The sequence below is a fragment of the Brienomyrus brachyistius genome, chromosome 9 (assembly GCF_023856365.1).
Source record: "Brienomyrus brachyistius isolate T26 chromosome 9, BBRACH_0.4, whole genome shotgun sequence".
Classification (NCBI taxonomy): domain Eukaryota; kingdom Metazoa; phylum Chordata; class Actinopteri; order Osteoglossiformes; family Mormyridae; genus Brienomyrus; species Brienomyrus brachyistius.
In genome coordinates this window covers 23,298,975-23,315,307 of record NC_064541.1, presented here as the reverse complement: position 1 = coordinate 23,315,307, position 16,333 = coordinate 23,298,975, and the positions used below count along the sequence as shown (strand labels likewise).

Below are 16,333 nucleotides of genomic sequence, written 5' to 3'. Positions count from 1 at the left end.
ACCTGCCAAATTTGGCAGTGCATCAGAATACGGGTGGTGATGCATTACACTCTGCTCATGTGTAATGTTCCTGAGCTGCATTTCGAAATCATTTTTAAATGTGCAGCAATAGCTTGGACAAAGTGTTGTCTGTAACGAGTCAAAAAATATTCATTATGAACTTTTCACAGCTTTTGGAAAACTATATTTCAGATAATCCGCTTTATTCAACACTGCGTGGATGGAGACCAGTGAGGGCACAGTAATGGTTTTCAACTGTAATCATGGCTCTTTTCACGAATTCAAATAAATAAATAAATAAATAAATAAATAAATACTACAAAATCTTAATTAAACCCATCATTTGAGAGGCCAAAAAATGTATTTCAAGTCACAAAAAATACTTTATAGCAGCATGTTTGATTTTTGTGAAACTGACTACATTATTATTATTATTATTATTATTATTATTATTATTATTATATTTATGTATACAGAAGATGCCTTTATCCAAAAAGACAAACGATTATGAAAACAGGGTGAGGAAGTCCCTGGAAATTTAGGTGAAGGGTCTTGCTCCGGGGCCTGATGGTGAAATCACATTGATGACCAGGGCCCAGTTGTTCAAAAGTAATCTGATTGGATTTTGGGCAATGGACTGGATTGTATCTTGAAAATGGGTTGTCTGAAAACTAAAAATGGATTCTGATATCGGATTAGATTGCGTAATCCAACCTTGGTTTTAACCCTCAACTTTTTAGTAGGATTGGGATAACTAAGTCACAAAATCAGGATTTTTCTAATCCCAGCCATAGGGTGGATTTCTGGAACAAAATGTAATAAAACTTTAAAACTACTCAAAAAATACAACAAGTGAATCTTGAACTATATACATTTATTTATGTTTTGCAATTGAACCATTACAGTGATTAAATTAAATTTAAGTTAGTCAAATAGGCAACATTTATGTCATGCAGTGTATAAACATTTATTTATTTATTTATATTTTGCACCTGATTATTTTTACAGTTTATTTGAACAGTGGAAATCACTTGTACTGAAAACCAGTAAAGCTTCTGAACTGGTTACCTTATAGAAATTCACTACATTGTCTACTTATAAGTATAGTATTGGGGATAAAAATGGATTGATAAATGGATGAAAAGTAAAACTGTTAAATACATACAGTACCACTTAGTCTGTCTGACACACACACGCACACACACATATACACACAATATAATATTATATAATATACATATTAATTATATTTCACATTACATTCAAGTTTATTGCCCACTGACATATCTTCAGGCCTGTTCTGCAGCCCATCATGACCCAGGTGTAGATTTTACCCTTGTGTCCCCCTACCATAGGATCACAGTGCCATGAAAATCACAATGGCAGTGTAATACAGCTGTCCTCCATCCAGATGCCCCTCGCTTCACCACTGTTGAGATCAGCCCACTAAGCACTATTCCTGAAGGCAGCTCAGTAATGTTGACTTGCAACAGTGATGCTGACCCAGCTGTGGAGACCTACTCTTGGTTTAAGGATGGAGACAACTGGAGTTTACCGGACAGCTTCAAGCCTGAGCTGCACCTGTGGAGGGTGCTACCATCTGACCTTGGAGATTATTACTGCATGGCACAAAACTCTCTAGGCAGGGAGAAATCCAGACCCGTCTTGCTGAATGTCACCTGTAAGCACTTATTATATGCTTTAGTTTGGACTTTAAAATACAATGGAGTAATGCATTCATTTAAACTTTTAAATCAATGGAAATTTACTTTTGATTGTTAATATTGCACAACATTTTATAAGTTTTAGCTGATGGAAAGTTTTTTAGCAATGTAGATAACTGCTGTTCAATTTCTCAGTGAAACAGAAGCCAATCAATACTTTAGCCAATCAATGCCTGTGAGCTGGAGTCAGAGCCGCTTTTTTTCTATTTTTTATTTTCAGGCCGCACGGATTGGTCAACCACACGATGCGTGTCTGCTCTGAGCAGGAGGGGGAGGGGCGGTGACGCATAGACAAATACAGCAATCGCACGCACAGACAGAGAAACAGGAGGAAGGAGACGTGCCATAATGAGTGACTGCAGGAAACGGAGTAAAATTTGGCTACATTTCAATTACATTGATAATACAAAGGCAGAGTGTAGAGCTTGCAAGGTTAAAATCTCATATCGAACAGGCTCTACAAATAACCTGCATTGGCACATGAGAACTGTACATCCATCAGTGCAGTGGGAAGAAAAAAGACAAGCAAGTCAACCTGCTACTAATTAAACTGACAGTTTGTCTATTGCAACTGTTGAAAGTGCCAGTTTGTCAATGTCTACACAGTCATCCAGTACAGCACCACAACCACCTAGACCTACAACCTAGAACTCCTTGAGACAGTTTGTGCAAAAAGCTATGACTCCAGTAAAACAGAACAAAATTGATGAGGAATTGATGCTAAAATGATTGCACGTGATTTCCAACCATAGTAATTCATCCATCCATTTTCCAAACCGCTTATCCTACTGGGTCGCGGGGGATCCAGAGCCTATCCCGGAAGCAATGGGCCTGAGGCAGGGAACAACCCAGGATGGGGGGCCAGCCCATCGCAGGTCACACTCACACACCATTCACTCACACATGCACACGTTTAATAATAATACGTTTAAATTCATCTAATATGTAATTGTTGATCTTTTTAATCTCAGGTGTGTACTTTACTTATTTGAAATTCCATTTTTATTTTTGATAAAGACATGATTTAATTCCAGTAAAAACCCCAAAATGTTACTGTCGAGTCAGTGACAGAAATGACGTTTGAGATAAAAGAGGATATTTAGAAAATGCATTTGCATTTCAGTTTCACTAAAGACGTAACAAACATTTTAAGTCCACTACAAAAACATTTATCGTTGCTGTTATGTCTCTAACGTAATAACTGAGTTAAAAGTGAGAGCGATATAAAAAAAATTGATATTCTTGTGCATGTGATGATGCAATATATAAATAAAATAAAATTAAAAAGCACTTCAGAAATTTCAACATTACTGTTATACCTACACAGGTATCTGTATTTGAATTATATTTGTGCTGTCAGTATTTTTTTAAATCTTCTCTTAAATGAACAAAACTAAAATTTGAAAATTTTAATCAGTGGTATGATACTTTCCTCTGAGCCAAGAGATGGGGGTTCAAGTCTGCAGAACTACTACCTTTGGGTTCCTGAAGAAGACATTGAACTCCGTGTTGCTCTAGGGAAACTGAATCCGTAATTGTTCTGGATAACAATCTGCTTATTGCCCTAAATGTATGTAAATGTTTCAGCCAGTATAGGGGATGTTCTGGTAAATTCTTTATACTGAGAATGGTTATAATGGCAGAAAGTCTTTGGGATATCACTGTTTCAGAGCAACTACCTGTTAATGAAAGTGAACATGTGCATTTTGATTTTAGTTTTTATAATATAGTAATTCATAGATGATTTTATTCTTATGCAATTATATCTGAGCCATTTTTGTATGTCTCTGTTTTGTAGGCATTGACCAGGTTAAAGCTATCAAGACCTTTTGGGCAGTACCACACAGCATCCATGGAAACATCTGCTTCAGGCATGGGCCAGTAAGAACTCTACCCAGGCTGTCAGCTCTACATCTCCTCCTTTAGACTTGCTGAAATTCTTCACAGCATGATTGTCTTCAACAGTTTCATCTCCTCTTCGAGCATTTTTTCACTGAGGAGGAGAGTGTTAATTCAGTTGTTTTTGGACGATGTGGACAGTGTCCCAACGGGAAGGAGATGCTTGACCAGGCCAAAAGTAAAGACAATTATGAGTAGGTTTTTCACACACACCCTTCTCTCACAATACATCATTGTTAATGGTTTTCATAGTCAGTACATTGTGGTGACCATTGTAGTGATTTTTATCCAATGGCTTATATATTTAATTCTGCTAAACTAGGCATAGCTTTTGTGTGGCTATGATATAAACAGTCTTGTCTATATGCATTTGGACAGTACATAATATAATTGTCTCTGTACACCACCACAATTTGAAATGAAGCAATCAAGATGTGATTGAAATGCGGATTTTGAGGTTTAATTCAAAAGATTTAGCAAAATATTGCATTAACTAGTAATTGCAACCATTTTTTCTTGGTCCTTTCATTTTCACAGACTTAAACTACACTGAAAAAATGAAATCTGATGTTTTTATATTTACACAAATGAATCACATTGGTACAAGTTAATCTTTATTTCATCAGTCTAAAGAATCTCAATCCAGAATTCATCAGGCATATTATTAAAGTCTAATCTGAAGCTAATGTTCCTGTGTTATCAGTGGGTGGGATCTTGTATTTACATTTCTGAAATTGTCTCCTATGCCTGCCTTCTCAAGTGTAGGTAGATGTAGTGAAGTTTCTTTCTTTACTAAGGGAAAAATATAAATTTATGAACATCCAGTTTTAGTTTAGTTCTTCTTAGTAATCTCTTATTCCGTTTTGATTTCACTGTACTTCCTAAAATAAACATTTAGTGCATTATCTTCACACATTTTCTCATTAATTTCTTAAATCGTTGCTTCCAAATGACTTATAAGACATACTTAATACCAAAGTTTGACCGTTTTGAGTTCTGAAAGGTTTCTTAAGAGAAAATTGAGACACCTATGAGAATTTGAAGGGGGAAATGGTCTTAAATTGACCTTTTCTTTTGCTCCTTATTTCTCTAAAGGGGAGGGTGTTAGGAGAAGCAAGTCAGACACCAGTAATCTCTAATTAAGAAGCTGATACTTTTCTTATGAGACAAAAAAAAAAAAGATTGTTGTGAGCAGCAAATTTTTACTCTGGGCTGATTCTAATACATTTCACAGTGTTGGGGGATGAGCAATATAACACAAAAGGATAAGAAAATGTCTTAAACATCAGGTGCCCAGTTTATAATAACATGTATATAATAAGATACACAGCTATTTCATTTTTCTATGCATACATTTTGCATGTGATGAAATGTACAGTGTTGCATCACACAATGTTTAATCTCATCTTATTCCACAGGTATCTAAAACTGTTGAGCCTCGTGCAAGAACATTTTCATGTTCTGATCTTAAATCCCTCTTGCTTTTTTATACGGTGGGCTTGTACAAGTGTGTCACGTCAGAATACGCAAAAGGTCCTCACTTCTCAGAACATTTCTCTGAGTAAACATGACAAATGTCACAAGTGTGTAACACAGTGCACGAAAATTGCAAATTAGCCTATGTAATGCCCTAACAATACCATATAAGGCTATGTGTCCTGCCCCGTATGTCAGGATTTGTTCATTCATGAAAAAATGATAATAAAGACTAAAAAAGAACGAGTTTGGAGACTGAAGTCCTGCTTTTGCCGATGCATGAGAAAATCAATTTTCACTAGCTTCTTCATTCTTCAGTGCAAACGAGGGACCTCTAGTGCATGATTTAAGTCATTTTTCAATTTGAGATATTCATATTGATATTGTACTGTTATACAATAGCATATATAGCCAATTTACATAAAGGACAATATTCTTAGGTTATGTGGATACTTTTAGAATTATATTATGGTTAGAACTGTAGAGTCAAACAGAATACTATCAAGTTACGGAAGTAAAGTAAGAATGAATCTGTTCATATGAGTAGTTCCTCCATGGGGTCTATTGTTCCTGAATAAAAATACATGATCTTTTCCTTCCTGCATATTTGCCTTATAACACACTGTTCTCTCAGTAGCCACAAGCAGCTCCCTATTCTACATTCAGTTTCCATTAGTAGGTTTATGAACGCCTTTTTGTCCAATTTCACATTCCTCTACCCAGTTACCTACATTCATATGCTCCAAACGATCTAATTACAACTGTTTGTCACAATTGTTATACTAAATCCTGACAGGCACATATGCAAGTGATGGCAAGACAAAGCGTTGTAGAGGGCAAATGTGGCAAAATATCTCAACATGTGTATGACAGGAAACAACCTATAAAATAAAGAACGATTAACAGAACCCAGACATGTACTTTTGCTTATGGGAGTTTTCATGTGTTTTCTTGACCCATTAACAACCACGGAATTATTGTATCATTATCATATGAATAGCACTATTTGCAAAAGGGTGGGTGATCGGGGCTGCTTTGTGACTCAGACACTCAAGTCAGTGACTCTTGTTCTTTTTATTCTCCTTACAAAGTGCTAAAATATACTTAGTTTCTTCCTTGTGATCATTGTGTGCATCATACTGAACATGGACCAGAGAAAGAAAAGGAGAGAGCAGTCTGAGGAGCTCAGAAAGATTATACATAATCATATTAAAGTTAACATACGATCATCTCTAAGTAGCTTCATTTTCCTGTGACCACAGTTGCCAATATTATTAAAAGTATAAGGTTCATGGGACTGTGACCAACCTCCCAGTACGTGGACCCAAGTGGAAATGCAACCCCAGGTTGATTAGAAGGATAGTGTGGATGGTAGAATAAGAGCCAAGAAAACCATCCAAAACCACTCAAGCTGAGCTCCATGGTCAAGCTACGTCACTTTCTGATCATACCATTTATTGCATTTTGAACAACAATGGGCACCATGGAAGAAGACCCAGGAGGGATCCACTAGTGACAGAAAATAATTTAAAAAAACAGTTTAATTCATCAAAATGCATGTTGACAAGCCCCAAGATTTCTGGGAGAATGTCCTTTGAACTGATGAGACTAAACTTGAGCTTTCAGCAAGTCATATCAGCTCTATGTTAACTGAAGGAAAAATGAAGCTTTAAAGAAAAGAACACCATACCTACTGTGAGACATGGAGGGGGCTCTCCTTTGTTTTGGGGCTGCTTTGCTGCATCTGGCATGGGGGACCTTGAATCTGTGCAGGGCACAAGGAAGTCTCAAAACTACCAAGATATCCTGGAGTGAAACATACTGCCCAGTGTCAGAAAGCTCAGCCTCAGTCCAGGTCATGGGTCCTCCAACAGGATAATTACCCAAAACATACAGCTAAAAGCACTCAAGAATGGCTGAGAAAAAAAACATCGGACCATTCTTAAATGGCCCTCTATGAGTCCAGATCTTAATCCTATTGAGCATCTATGGAATGATCAGAAAATTGCAGAGTGGAGATGCCACCCTTCAAATTTGAGACAGCTGGAGTAGTTTGCTCAGGAAGATTGGGCCAAACTATCTGTTGACAAATGGAGACATTTCACTGTGAAGTACAGAGATCGCTTGTTGACAGTGATTGCTGCAAAAGGTGATGCCACAAAGTATTAAATGAAGGGTACCATCTTTTTTGTTCGTGATATTTTCATTTGTTTAATTTGTCCACGTTTGTGTATTTGAAAAGTAGACTGTTCAAGGGGTTTCTTGGGGTCTTTTTTATGTTTAAATGAAAAAACCTCACAGAGTGTTTTAGATGGTTTAGCAAGATATCTGTTTGATCTCATGTGGGAATCACAGACTACAGAGGGTTATGTTTAAGTAAAGCTTTTTAGATACACCTGTAAAGCGGAGTGATACATCCATCCATCCATTTTCCAAACCGCTTATCCTACTGGGTTGCGGGGGGTCCAGAGCCTATCCCGGAACCAATGGGCACGAGGCAGGGAACAACCCAGGATGGGGGGCCAGCCCATCACAGGGCACACTCACACACCATTCACTCACACACCATTCACTCACACATGCACACCTACGGGCAATTTAGCAACTCCAATTAACCTCAGCATGTTTTTGGACTGTGGGGGGAAACCCGAGTACCCGGAGGAAACCGCGCGACGACATGGGGAGAACATGCAAACTCCACACACATGTAACCCAGGCGGAGACTTGAACCTGGGTCCCAGAGGTGTGAGGCAACAGTGCTAACCACTGCACCACCATGCCGCCCCCCAGAGTGATACAACTGATGTGAAATGTCCAGGTGCGGTTATACTTTGGTAACAGCACTCATAAAACACCTCATTTCCACTCAGATTTCTTAGTCATAACTAATTGTTATATAATACAGAATGTTTTTATCTGAAAGCATGTAATAAATCATTTATAAAAAGTTTTTATTGTTTAATTCCATAAATTCCAATTATCCACTAAACAATTGTATAAATTATAATCTACAAAATATCTTTATTGTCACTGTACAAGTACAATTATAATCTGCATAATATCCTGAAATAGAATAACATTTTATTAAATTACAAAACACTCATGTCTCTTAATAACTGGTCACATAATATCCAAACTACCCGCTACTAATACTAGGATGTAAAATTTAATGCATTCCAGCAAATTTATAAACAGCTGTATTCCATCTAGCCCCCCATCCATCCATTCATCCATATACAGTGGTGCTTGATAGTGAAAATTTCAGAATTTTCCTAATTCCTGCATAAATATGACTTAAGACATCATCATATTGTCACTGAAATCCTAGTGAGAACACAGACAAAATATCATCATACTTGGTCATTTTTTCACTGATGAAAATGATCCAGTGTCGCAAATCTGTGAGTGGCAAAGGTATGTGAACGTTTGCTTTTAATATTGGGTGTGACCTCCTTTTACTGCAATAACTGTAAGGAAATATTTCCAGTAGGTCTTGATCAGTCCTGCATATCGGCTTGGAGGAAGTTTAGCCCATTCCTCCATACAGAATTGCCTCAACTCAGGGATTTTGCTGGGTTTACTCAAATGTACTGCACTCTTCAGGTCCTTCCACAACATTTTTATTGGGTTAAGTTCAGGACTTTGACTTGGTCATTCCAAAACCTTTATTGTATTCTTCTTCAACCAGTCTTTGGTAGAACTACGTGTGTGCTTCGGGTCATTGTCTTGCTGCATGACCCAGTTGCTCTTGAGATGTAGTCCACGGACAGATGTCATGATGTTTTCCTTTAGAATTTGCTGGTTGAATTCAGAATTCATTGTCCTGTCCACAATGGTAAGCTATCTTGGCCCAGAAGCAGCAAAACAGGGCCAAAGCATGATACTACCACCACCATTACAATCATGCGCCTTGCTCTTAAGGTGATATTTGTTGGTGGACCACTCCTGGGGAGAGTAACAATAGTCTTAAACTTTCTATATTTACACACAATCTGTCTGACTGTGGATTGGTGCAGTCCAAACTCTTGGTGGAGATGGTTTTGTAACCTTTCCCAGCATGATGAGCACCGACAATTCTTTTTCTGAGACCCTCTGAAATGTCCTTTGTTCATGGAATGATACACTGATACTGCACAAACATGTGTGAAGATGAAGCCCTCTGAACTCTTTCCTTTTAATATAAACAGGGTGCCCATTCACACCTGCTTGTCATCACATTGATTAACAGCACCTGACTCTGATCTCCTTCAAATGACCTGCTAGGTTCACATACTCTTGCCACTCACAGATTTATGACATTTAATAATTTCTCACAATAGATAAATTACCAAATATGATATTTTTGTCTCATTTGTTCAATTGTGTTCTCTTCGCCTAGTTTTGAGGACTGGATTATATTTTAAGTCATATTTATGCCAGACTATGGAAAATTCTGAAGGGTTCACTAACTTTTAAGCATTACTATATACAGTACATAAAAAACAACACAGAAATATAAAACATATTATATGCATGAGTGTATGTGTATATATTTTTGTGCATATACAACAATACCCCAAGTGGCCACTTTATTAGCAGGAATAGACCCCTCCATACAGTGAATACAGCATCTCAAAAACAGCCACTTCCTGAGATGTTCACACACTACAGTGTCCACATTTGGCAGAGATTGATGCAATAAATAAACATCCAGTCAGTAGAAGTTGTGCGAAACACCATGTTAATGGAAAGGTGTTAAGGTCGTTATGTTGGCATTAGAGTTTTCACCATATAAATGAATGGAGAGTCCCCCCAATGGTATAACTATAAACCTGTGTGTATGTGTGTGTGTTTGTATTATTGCCCTTGGGGAAAATTAGGCAAAGAAAGCTTATTATTTACAATTCTATATACATAGTCTGAGAACAAATCACATTTCTTAGCCCACCTGCTGTCCACTGCTACATGCAAGTACCTTTCCTGATTGTTACAAAGAGGTTTCTCTAGCTAGAGAGATTGACATGACAGAATAACCTGACAAACGACTATGAAAGATTGGGTAAAACACTGACCACAAAAAAGTCCGTTTTGAGTGGGCTTATTTCCGGGACTTTCTTAGGTCACTGTACACATCGTTCTGTACTCCCTGCAACTCCTACGGAAATGTGCAAGAGAAGTGGTTGAAAAATAAACAAGAAAGGCAATTTATTAATAATGAAAATATAGCAGGAAGCTATGAACTGGAGGAGAGGATTTATCCTGGGATATTTTTAAATATACCTGAATTTTTAAATGATCATATTTTTTGTAGACTTACAACCTATACAAATTAAACAACAAGAAAAGTATTGGGTGAGCAGTGAAAAAGGGAATGTGTCAGTTGTTTATACCTGATATGGAGATTCTTCAAAGTCCTCAGCCTTTGTCTTCTTAGATGAGGCTTGCATTTTCCCTTTACCTGGAATAGTTTGATAAAGGATCATGCCACATTACATACAAATAAGTCATATAGGTCTCTTGACTTCTTACCTGATGATTTAGAGAGGATTTACAAGTGAGAAATATGAGTAGATTTTGAAAATAATTATGAAAGTGACATGTAACATTTATGTTTTACACTCCCATTATTACAAATGATGGATCCATCATAAAAGTTGTTCGTGTATTTTTACAAACATAATTTTCCTGTAATTCTTCTGTCAGCATTTTTAAATATTGAATATCAACTCCATTTAGCCATAGATTATAAGACCTAATTGGCAGTACTGACCGCACACAGAGAACACACAGACACAAACACAAGGATCACAGGTTACCCTCCAGGGCCTCCAGGCCATTCTGCTTTTTCAGACGAGAGGCAAAGCAGAAGACTGAGAGTGCGATGAGAAGAGTGAGAATGATATCACCTATGATGATGCCCACCAAGGTGCCTGTGTCTAGCATGTAGCAACTGCCACACTCTGGTAAAGATTAAACGGGACAGTGGGTTGAAGTCAGAAGATATACTTTAATAGATGTAATAATAAATGAAGTGACTGCAAAATAATCGAAGTACAATTGGCGACACTCACCCTGTTGGCCAGACACAGGACCTTAAAAATATATAACAAAAGAGTCAAAAAAACACATAAAGGAGCCACCATTTGAAGGTCAGACTGATAGCTAAATGTACTTTGGCTTGCATCAACAAATCATTAAATGCATATAACACTTTTGTTTATGCTAAAAGACATACTTCTGCAGTGCTACTGTAGGTAACCAGAACACTGGCTCTGAAAATAATGCAAAGGAAATTCATAGTTTGGTTTGCACACCCTTTTGGTTTGACATGCTGACATGAAAGGAAACTTAGCCACTAACTGGTTCCTGTCTATTCTACTACTTTAAAAGAAAAAGTTTCCATCCACGAGATGGTGAATGCATTGACTGAAGTAAAATAAGTAGCAATCTGAGTATTGTAAAAAAATAAAATATCCAGTATGACGCTACTATTGATGTGCTATAGACATTATTTAATACTATATTTATAGGTTATTCCATACTGCAACATAAAATACAAGTTCCTCGGAGGGCGGTGCAAACACTTGGATGCCAATGCTTGTCAAATATATCAATATTACAGGCAGACAGAAGTTAAAATGTGTGGGACTTATTAAAGGAAATGTGTTTTGTGTTTATGTAGGTTATTATGTTTACCCTACACACTTCATGTCACTCTTGGCCAGTGTAACACTGAATTACACTGTCTTTTTAAGGCTAACTATACTTTAAACATACAAATTAATCATATGATAGATGTACACTTACACTCAATGTAATTAGCAACTGTCTGATCTACTGAAACAGTTCATAACATTCAAACAGATTACAACTATATTTCATCAGTGCTATATTACTAACAAAGCACGGTGTTTATTTATTGGGTACAAATAAAAACAAGCATAAAAATACAAAAGCAGCTTTTGAAATTTGCCAAAGCCTTAACGTACAATGTAAAATAATCTATGGCTAGTATTAGTTTATCTTGATATATAGATGCAGGAAAACAACTATATCATGCCTTCTATGGTGTAAGCTAGGAATAGCAGACTTACTTACCAAGAAGCACAGCCACTGGGGTCATAACGCAGATAGTCTGGCCCATTTCTTGAGTTGGTAGGGGAGATAAGATGAGCAGGTGTAGATTGCGTCCCTCCTACAGCGTGAGATATGATACAACAGGTACCTTCAGGTGAGATGGTCATGAAATGTACGCCATTCCTGTGTGGTATGTACTGTAAGCAGGTGGCCCTGGGTAAATGATAATGGTCAGTTTGCTCTTTGTCTTGAGCGTGACTGTGAGTGGGAGGTGGGGGCATTTCAGGGAGGAAGTCTATGAGTTTCTATTTCAGCCTGGTGAAGTCACGTCTTCACAGGTTTCCTTCGGTACTTTTCAATGAACATAGTATATTATATTTATTTATATATACTGTTAAGTGTATTACCAATCCCCTTTTTGTAGTATATAAACAAACAGTAAAATATAACCAAGGGCATAACTTTGGCTGGAACATTGGGGGGGTTGAGGTCTCCACCCATTACAGGAGAAACATGATTATTGGGGGGGGGGGGGTTGTATTAGCTGGTTTTGATTTTTTAGGGGGGGGCTACCACCCCCCCCCATCCCCCCTGTAATTTACACCCATGAATATAACTACAACACCAACTTTACTTAGCATATTTCACAGTATTAAATTTAACAGTATTAAATTTAACAACTGCATGGTGGTGCAGTTGTTAACACTGTTGCTTCACACCACTCGGACCCGGGTTCGAGTCACCGCCTGGGTCACATGTGTGTGGAGTTTGAATGTTCTCCCCATGTCGTTGTGGGGTTTCCTCCGGGTACTCCGGTTTCCCCCCACAGTCCAACAACATGCTGAGGCTAATTGGAGTTGCTAAATTGCCCGTAGGAGTGCATGTGTGAGTGAATGATGTGTGAGTGTGTCCTGTGATGGGCTGGCCCCTCATCCTGGGTTGTTCCCTGCCTCGTGCCCATTGCTTCCGGGATAGGATCTGGACCCCCTGCGACCCAGTAGGATAAGCGGTTTGGAAAATGGATGGATGGATGGATGGATGGATGTGTAACAGTCCGAAAAAAAGTGAGTTACTTATTCTAAAGTGGAAGCGTTCAACTATACCTTATAATCAATCTATGTAAAATGATAAAAACACCCAGATTCTGTTGTTTGTCATATAGGTCACTTAACCATAACAACCAGAAAACAGCTGCCTTCAGGATTCATTTTAATCATTGTTTTTTCATGACCTTTTCCTGAGATGGTGCTGTGGCAAACATTTTATAGAGATCAAGCCCTTTCTTTCTTTATCATGTTTCACACGAACATTCACAGATTGCTGCATTGCTCAAAATTGACCAATCATGGGCCTCTGGGACAGGAACTGGTCAACTGGTAAATCAGATAATATAGATGGAGCATACCTAGGCACACCTACATAATCTTATCATCTTGAACATAGCCTGTATATCAAGATGGCAGGAGCAGAAGTATGAAAATGTGCACAGTGCAACAAAACACTTACTTCAAAGGAAGCATTAAGGAAAGTACCCTAAATACTATGTTAAACACCAGGCTATTATTTACTAGAGTGATCACAGTGAAACAGTGCTTTTAAAGTAATTATTAACAGGACTAATTAATATTCAGGAAACATTTACATACGTCTTGAAAGGAATCAAACAGAAAAATTCAGAATATTCATTCATAATAAATAGGCAAATGATGCAGATTTGTTTTTTTTCCCCTTTGTCCTGTCCGGCAGCTTTAGCAGAATCATGGTCTGAATGCACTGCTGTGCCAAACATGTTTGCTTTACCATGAGGTGCTCTATAAGCTCTGTATAGGCCCCTCATGTTGATCGATTTCTTTTTATTGTAATTTTATTTATTTATTTCAATTTTCACACATGTAAAAACATTGCAGTGGGTGAGCTGGCCGTAGAGGAGGGACATATTAGGAGGGGATAAAAAAAAGAAGGAAAAAGAAGGAAAAGGAGAAAAAAAGACAGAAAAAATAAAAAAAGGAGTGGATAGATTCAGAAAGGAATAAGCAAAATTAAAGCGTGCAGACAGTAACACAACTATACAAGCATATAAAATCTTAGTGTGGGTTAGATGGGTGCATGCAAGTATATATACATGTGTGCTTAATTGTGTAGGCAAGATGCAGGCTAGTGTGCGTGTGCTGTGTGCGTGTGTGTGTTGTGTGCGTGTGTTTTCAACATGGAATGTACTAAATAGCAAGAGTGGGAGGCCGCAACCACCCCCCACAAAAGCCAGAGGTCGGCGGAGACAGACCCAGGACGTCTACAGCCTCCAAAGAGCACGGAAGAACCGAGGCCCCACGTCCCAATGATAGCCGCGCCCCCACCTCAGCCGGGGGAGGAGGGAGGTCCCAGACGCAGCCCCCGCAGCCAAAAGGGCGAGGGCACGGCCACTCCCGTACGAGCCAAGGCCAGGGTCCCTAGGACCCCCGGCGGCCGGGCATGACCAGCCCCCGGTAGAGAGCCCCACCCACGCCAGAAAGGCCCGAGCCCCTCCCAGGCCACCACCCCGAAGAAAGGGGCCAGCAACCATGCCCAGTTTCACAACAGTTGAAACCAACACAGTTTCAACATGACCAACTGCACCCAGGACGGAGCAGCAAGCCCCGGACCCAGGCCTCCACCATCCACACAGACACCCCGCAAACACACCTCTTAGCCATGCACATACACCATACACACATCCCCACAACATACACAGACACCCACACACACAGACAAAAAGACATAAGCCCATCCACTCCGGACTGCCCTACGACGTGCGGGAGGTGATGATGATGCAGATTTATAATCAGGTCATGGAACCTGCTCTGTGATCTTGCTCGGAGACAATTAGTTCTCAGTCTTAGTCATCATCAATCATTATCATTGTTCTTATAGTGTAGGACTCAGTATTGTATATAATTCAGGGTCAAATTTGTGGGGCCTGGTTTAGTTTGCTGGTGTTTTTCCTGTGGTTTTCGTCAGGGTTGTCAGCATAGTCAGTAGCTTAGTGGTGCTGAGTTTTTGGCGTCCGTGTTTTGTTGGTAACTGGCATCCTGTCTAGAATTTCTGGTGCTGATGAGCAGGCATCTTGTTTCTGTGTTCATGCTCCTAACTAGCAGGAGTTGCACAGCTGGTGTGCTGGGGAATTGGTGTCTTGTTTCTAGTTTTGTCACGGTCTGCTTTTGTGTTTCAACCACCCTTCTTCTTTCCTGGGTCATGGTTTTCCAGTCTTCTGCACTTTTGTGCTGCAGCCATTCTTCGAGTCAACATCCCCAAGTCCAATTGCTTTCCGTTTTCCTGCAGTGAGCTCTCTTAAGGTCTCAAGGGCCAGCGGGCAGTGGCTGAAAGTTTAGCCTGTTTTGGGTTTCTATCTCTTTTCTAACATTTAGCGTCAATGGCATATCAATGGATATTTAAATGGCTGAGTTTGTTGAGTTACAGGTCACTTTGTTAGGTTTTCAACACAGTACTACAGTTAAATCACCATCAAGCAGGATTTCGAAAAGATTCTCGTTTCTCACAAGCCCAGTGTGCCTATGTGTTTTAAATTTATGTTTAATGCTGTTAAGCTATTTTTTACCATGCAGTCTTCTTAGCTCAAAAGCTTAATGGTTTGATAATTTGTCTTGGCAATCAGTCGTCTCCCATACATATGTATTTTCCTCCCATTTCATATACTGGCAATTACCAGTGCCTTCCTATTACCAGTATAGAATTGCACCAATTTGTATTGTTATGCTGCTGAATATGTAATACCAAAAAGTGTCCTTCACTTCACTTTAAGTATGAGAATTTTCATTGTAATTATTAGAAACAATTCTGGGTTGTTTAACCTCAGACCAATGGCCCAGTTCTCTTTCTGTGCAGTCATGGCAGGGAGATTCCAATCCATCTTTACTCACATGCAGGTGGCCATTACTTCCTCATCTATATTTACACATATACAAGTCCATAACAGAGCACACATGCACATTATGGGAAGTTTAGAGATGCCAACCTAAATGCACGTTCTTTGACAATAGAAGGAAACCCATGCTGCAACATGGGGAGAACATGCAAACTCCTCACACAGAGATGTGATTTAAACCCCCAAGCATGGAGATTTACAGTGATAGTGCTACTCATAGAACCACCATGCCAAGGCATGTTTTGACACAGCAAAGTAA

General features: G+C 38.8%; 1 protein-coding gene across 1 annotated transcript; it reads right to left on the bottom strand.

Moving 5' to 3' along the window:
• Positions 1 to 8,033: 8,033 nt before the first annotated feature.
• Positions 8,034 to 12,400, bottom strand: LOC125748464 (transmembrane immune signaling adaptor TYROBP). The gene is made up of 5 exons (XM_049024603.1): positions 12,177 to 12,400; positions 11,150 to 11,170; positions 10,895 to 11,038; positions 10,469 to 10,536; positions 8,034 to 10,233 (listed from the first exon to the last, which is right to left on the bottom strand). Exons 1-5 carry the CDS (start codon positions 12,220 to 12,222, stop codon positions 10,177 to 10,179), a joined length of 336 nt encoding a protein of 111 aa, XP_048880560.1. The 5' UTR covers positions 12,223 to 12,400; the 3' UTR covers positions 8,034 to 10,176.
• Between the last annotated feature and the right edge of the window lie 3,933 nt (positions 12,401 to 16,333).

What these genes read in the sequence shown, in the direction of transcription:
- LOC125748464 (XM_049024603.1), bottom strand. Translation starts at nt 12,222, where the DNA reads ATGGGCCAGACTATCTGCGTTATGACCCCAGTGGCTGTGCTTCTTG. An exon ending in CCCAGTGGCTGTGCTTCTTG is followed by an intron (nt 11,171 to 12,176) that starts GTAAGTAAGTCT and finishes TATATTTTTAAG; the next exon opens with GTCCTGTGTCTGGCCAACAG. An exon ending in TTGAAGAATCTCCATATCAG is followed by an intron (nt 10,234 to 10,468) that starts GTATAAACAACT and finishes ACATTTCCGTAG; the next exon opens with GAGTTGCAGGGAGTACAGAA.